Here is a 6,000-nt window from a genome sequence, read left to right as displayed (position 1 = left end):
TTCAGATATAATAAATTTTCAACCTGAGTGTCTTTTATTTTGTAACTTCTCTAGACTGATCAGGACATAGGGACAGAAAGGTAGTAGTTACATGTATCATAAAGGCAGGAAAAGAAAACAGTTTCCTTAAATCTGTTGTCTGTTTGAGACTGGATTTGGAATGATACCAGGGTACTTTCAACTCTCTAAAAAGGAATTATCTGTGTATTTCCTTGGAAACTACAGAGAACCATCCAGTGAGAGTTTCTTACATGTAAGGCTTTGGTCGTGTTTTATAATTTGTGTGTACTGATTGCAGATTGTAGTTTAAAAGATAATGCACAGGTTTCCTGTTGTAATGGTATTGTTCTGCAGAGGCCTCATGAATACTTAAGTGTTCTTTTCTTTTTCTCTATTGAAGAGATCCCTGTCCTTAAAGTTTCAGTTTGTAGCCTTAATTTGGGTGAAGAGTTCTAAATTTTAAAATATAACATAAAGGGAAGGAATTTTTTATGTCTGTTTTGACATCTTCTCCAGACAAGATTTTGAGGAGAAGGGTAAATAAATAGAGAGATTTATGCTTTTTTTTTCCAAGTTAGACAAAAGCACAGGGCTTTGGATCAGTACGTAGTTAACTTGAACATGCAAAAACTTGCTGTACACACCTGGCCCAAGGACTTATGAATGCTCCAAGCAAGGAAAACACTTGATAAACATTTGGTACTACTGGTAGGATTGGAACTCTTACGTTTCAGCTCTGCTGTTCGTAAATGGCTGTTGTTTGCCCGGACTGTCGGGATGCTGGACAAGGACCAGTACAGTTTGCTGCTGTTTGTCTGTGCCTTGTAGTTTTATATAGCTTCCCTCCCTCACTATATTTTTCAAAGGGCTATTACACAGGTATTTGTAAGGGTGGAAAATTATCAACACTTAGTTTTCTCCAATGTTTTACATATTACATGTTGTGAACAATCCCCAAGTGAAGTCTAGATTAGATATCATAGACACAAGCCTTCAATAGTGTTTGAATGGAAATACAATAGTATCTTTATTTGTGCTTTATAGGAAGAAAAGGCTTCTCTCCTGCATCGTACTCAGGAAGAAAGAAGAAAACGAGAGGTAAAGTAGACTGTAAGCGTTTTCGTGCATGTCGGGTTTTTCTTTGATGTAGTAACATTAGAATGCTTCTCCTTCAGTCGTACTAAGTTGAGGAATGTTTTGTTTAAGTTTGCAATTTCTATATACTTTTCCGGTATACTAGAATTGACAACTGACTGCTTTTAAGATGCTTCCCAGAATGATTTTCATCTCAAAACAAGGTAGTTAAGCATGCACTGGATGCAAAGTGAATTTTTATTTTGGTGTTCATTGGATCAAGTCTTTGTTTGAGAAACGGTAGGTATTTGACTAGTAAATTGCATTTTTTACCTTATCTGTAATCTGTTACTGTGGATTGGCCTCAGCAAACTGTCTTCTGTTCCTGCTTTTGCTGTGATTTCTTAGATAACCTTCAATAATTCAATAGTTTAATGAAATTAAAGTGAGTATATTCACTTTGTCATTCTTTTTTCCCTCCCTTCTGAATTGAAAAAATAATTTGATCTTAAAAATTACTAAAAAAGTATAACTTTGCAGGTTTCACGCTAATCAAGACAACAGAGCTGTTTGACTCTTGAAGATGCGTGTGTCCATTCCTGGATTAAATAGAGGTTCTACATTGGCTCCTCTTTGTCAGCACAGTTACTGCTTTTTGTTGTTTCCAACCTAGATGGTTAATTATGGACCAACTTTTAAGTATGAAGTTACTAGGATTTCAGCAGTTAGTTCAGAATGCTGTGTTATGAATCAATTTTATGGTCATTGAGTCCTTACCAACATATGCAAGAAGTCTTCTGTGCTTCATAAACTTTTTGCTATATATTGAAATAACCCATTTGGTTGCTTATTTGTCTGCTGCAAAGCTGGTGCTGAGTCACAGACTCATGTCTGTATATGTGTGTGCATACACACAATGATTTTCTGTGGCACATGCTAGATTCTCACAAAATTAATGAATCCTCTGAGAATAAAATCAGTTATGGCTTTTAAAAAGTTGCCTGTAACAGAATCCTAGCAGTGACCTCAGACTTAAAATCTTTGCAATTATGGGTCGCTAATTGACAATTATGTATTCTAGAATAAAACCGGTACTTAGATAAAAGGAGAACATAGCTACTTTTTAGTCACGCATGACTTTATGATTATGAAGAGACAGTGCCTTTCTGTAATTGAAACTCTATCCCACTTGCCCCTGCATTTGCACTTTTACTGTTACTTTGGAGAGAAAAATATCCTTTGGCCTATCAAAATCTTGATTTTTGGTCCACGCTCAAGAGGTAATTAGTCTTTCAAGTATATGCTTATTCAGAGAAAATGCTTTAGGAACTGGGTTTTCCAAGAAAACTAGACTAGGCTATCCAATAAAATTGGATAGCAATTTCATCTGGTGCTTCTCAGGTCAGTTCAGGTCAGTTACGTTCATAAGTTGGATGTGTCTTCTTGGGACAATAAATTAGAAATCAAGTTTTTGTGAGGAAGTTTATGTGAACTTTCCGAATGTATTTTAATGAAATTAAGTTTTGGTTTGCTTGATGGCCCTCAGAATTATGGCTCATTATAGTTCAAGGATTGATTAGGTTAAAACATTTCTCCTTGAAGCAGGTTTCTCTGCTTTTTGTACTTTCTTGATCTTTGTACTTTCCCTTCCTTAACCACTGCTTTATAGCTCTAAGTTCACGAGCAAGTATTTTATTTACTACCCTCTCTCATCCCTTTAAAACTATATGGACATTGCTAGAAAACTAATAATTGTAGCCAGTTCTCTTAGGGATATGCTGAGTGTTGTGAGGAGGCACCCGAGTGCTCTTTCCGTACTACCTTAAACAAACTGGCTTTCAGTTCCTCAGAAAGTGAGCCCTTGTGAAGGGATGATTTTATCTGCTCTTTCCAGCTACTGAGGAAGACCCCGTAAACCAGCTCACTTTATATGTCTTTTTTGAAGGAGAGAGGAAGAATTTTTATTAAATTCTATGTTGTGCTCCTGGGATAAAAGCATTAAGCCTCATTTTCTCTTTGACATCAGTATTGTCTCCAAATAGCTGATTTTTTTTTTGCATGAGGGTTGTTTTTTTTTTTTCCCCCTCCACATCTTAATGCTTCAGCCTTGTAATACTGATCTGTTATTTGAATGGAAACAAGTGGGTCTTCAGCATTAGCTGATCTGTGCAGAAAGAGGAATGGTGTAATTGAATTTGGTGAATTCTTCAACATTTTAGATTGAGACTTTGTATAATAAAATACAGTTGTGTTTGTTTTCTCTAGTATTATGTATATACAGAGTATTAAAAATTCTTTTGCAATATCTTAGTGATATATTTACACTTAACATAAAAAGCTTTCTTCCTAATATATATGTATTGGATGCTAACTTCAAATGTTTTATTTTGCTGATGATTAATTTTTAATTTCATAATAAAAAATCCTTTTGAATACAGAATATTTGATAAAATGTTAAAAATTTAGAGTCAATTCCACAGTGTTGATTTCAATTTTCTTGCTTTGTTTTACAGGAGGAAAGGCGGAGGCTGAAAAATGCAATAATAATCCAGTCATTTGTAAGAGGGTACAGAGACAGAAAACATCAAGTAAGTATTTATTTATTTGTAAAATTGTAAATGGTTTTGCTGAAAAATTAGCCTTTCTAGTAATAACTAATTCCACTGAAAAATCTTTACCTTTCTGAGCATAGTGTGTGCCCACAAAGCAGAAGTTCTTTTTTGCTCTTGACGTTTTCTTTTGAATGTCAGCATAGGCGGGTGTTTGTTCTGCAGAGCATGTCTGTGACAGTGGGCTTCAACAGGGTGACACAGGGGTTTTTTGAGCTGACAAAGCAAATGACAAGTTAGGGATTAGCAGCTTTCATGCAGCAGTGGGGCTTTTTTTCTTTCACCAGTATTGCTAAGGTGGTACTTTGAGTCAAAAAGATGTTCTCTCTAAGCTATATTTATTGAGTAAGCTGGACAAAAATGATTAGTGTGATACTCTTCACTTGAAAAGCAACGTATTTTTTGCAGCGTGTACTTTCTGAATTACAGGAAGCAGTTATGGCTTTAACTGTGATACTGTGTATATGTTGTGATCTCTTAGCAAATATATGCTGTATCCATTTTATTACTTTGCAGCTACTTTGGATGGGAAGCCAAAGTGAAATTTTTAAAATTTTGCATCTCTGTTTTAAATTGTAACTGTTACTGATATATTGATGCATGTCTTTTTTTGAAGTACTCTATCCAAAGAAGTGAATTTGATCGCTGTGCTGATTTGGCCCAATCTGGAGGAACCTTTTCCACTGCTAACCGAGCTAATTTGACTCTTTTAGTTCGTCAGTTACTCTTTTTCTATAGGCAGAATGAGGATTCTAAGCGTTTGGTGAGTACTATTATTTACTTTGATCTGTAGTGCTTTTATTTCCTGCACTTTTAAAGTACTCTTGAAGGAATGCAGAAAAGGCTTTGACCACTTAACAAAATTAAGAATTCTGGCATTTGCTGGCCTGCCTTCTGCTTTTTCTCATTTGAACAGAATAATAAAATTAGATTTTTTATGTGCATGCACACAAAAAATGTGTGCAATGAAGCCTTGAAAAATCCTGTGTGTGTTATTCCCAGTAATTTATTAAAAATAATACATTAGAATCTGATTTTAAAACAATATTTTCCACTTAGCCCTCGGTCATTTGTAAGGTGTTTGGGTTTGTTTGTTTTTTTTTCCCCCCTCACTGATCAGTAATGCAGTGATATCAGTTGCAAAGCCACTACAAATATACCAGATGTATGAGTAACTGTGATTGATAGTGGATATTAATAATGGACGTTAAAGAACTATGGCTGTTTAAAAACAAACAAAAAATAAATTTGTTGCAAGAGCAAAGTTATTTGTAAGCATAATTGAGGCTTAACTTTCAAAGTTTAGTACTAGAAGTCATATAGTTTTATGTTGTGTAAATTTCTCAGCTGAAAATTATTGTCCTATAAAGGTGTTCAAAAGAGGATTGAAATATTACTGCCTGTGTTGCAGTAAATAATACGACTTGTTGTTAGAAACATTAAAGTTGTGTATATCTTTTCCCAGGTGTGGATGTGTCAGAATTTAATTAAACAGAGTTCTCAGTTTGTTAAGCAATTGGATGGTCCAGACAGACTTACTTGCTTATTCCAAATAAAAAGACTGTTGGGGCTATGTTGCAGGTAAGTTCTTTTTCCTATGTGCTACTGTCTAAAAAGTGTTCAGAAATTACGTCAGGCACTTGTTTGATTTTGCCGCACGTGAAGCATAAAATTGAAATTTGTTTTATGGGGAGGACTATTTATGTTAAGTATGTGTAATATTGTGGCAAAAAAATGTTAGTTTGATTGCAGCTACATCTGCAAAAATGGTCTTGTCAGAGTTTTTTTCTGTTTAGTTAATGCCTTAGCTGTAGTGTTAAAATACTTTTTGCTGATATGTCCCATCTTTCAGAATGCCTGGGGAAGAAAGCAAAGTAGTAGGACAGCTACACCTGTATACATCTTTTACTATCACATCCTTTTAATTCTAAACAGACTCTTAATCTTTACCATGTCTGTGGTTACTGATAGTCATAAGCAACTTGCTAAACAGGTAGGGATATTTCAGTCTGTAACCAGATGTCTCATTTTATTTATACGTATGACTTTCCCCAGCATTTGTTCCCAGCTCCTATTGCTGTGGGGCTTTCACGGCTGCGTTTTTAATCTGAGCAGTAATACATGTGGGAAAAACATGTATTATTCTTTGCTTCTCTTTCAGATCATGCAATAGACCTCCAAACTTTCAAGTCATGCAAAGCAAGATTTAGTAGGATTTATAGAGTGCCATATTAGGCACTCTGAGATCAGGAATAATTATTATTTTTCTAAAGGTGTGAACAAAAAGATGCAGCTAAGCTACTGAGAACACTTGAAA

At 35.0% G+C, this 6,000-nt stretch overlaps 1 protein-coding gene across 1 annotated transcript in view; it reads left to right on the top strand.

Annotated features, from left to right (window-relative positions):
- Positions 1-749: 749 nt before the first annotated feature.
- UBE3C (ubiquitin protein ligase E3C) overlaps positions 750-6,000 on the top strand; it is a 38,458-nt gene continuing 33,207 nt past the window's right edge. The window contains exons 1-5 of the mRNA XM_009874295.1: positions 750-794; positions 1,045-1,098; positions 3,588-3,662; positions 4,300-4,446; positions 5,149-5,264. Coding sequence (XP_009872597.1) covers positions 750-794; positions 1,045-1,098; positions 3,588-3,662; positions 4,300-4,446; positions 5,149-5,264 — 437 coding nt within the window. The remainder of the gene's footprint in view (positions 795-1,044; positions 1,099-3,587; positions 3,663-4,299; positions 4,447-5,148; positions 5,265-6,000) is intronic.

Source organism: Apaloderma vittatum, unplaced genomic scaffold (assembly GCF_000703405.1).
Source record: "Apaloderma vittatum isolate BGI_N311 unplaced genomic scaffold, ASM70340v1 scaffold8738, whole genome shotgun sequence".
NCBI classification, from domain to species: Eukaryota; Metazoa; Chordata; class Aves; order Trogoniformes; family Trogonidae; genus Apaloderma; species Apaloderma vittatum.
This window is presented reverse-complemented; position numbering and strand designations above follow the sequence as displayed.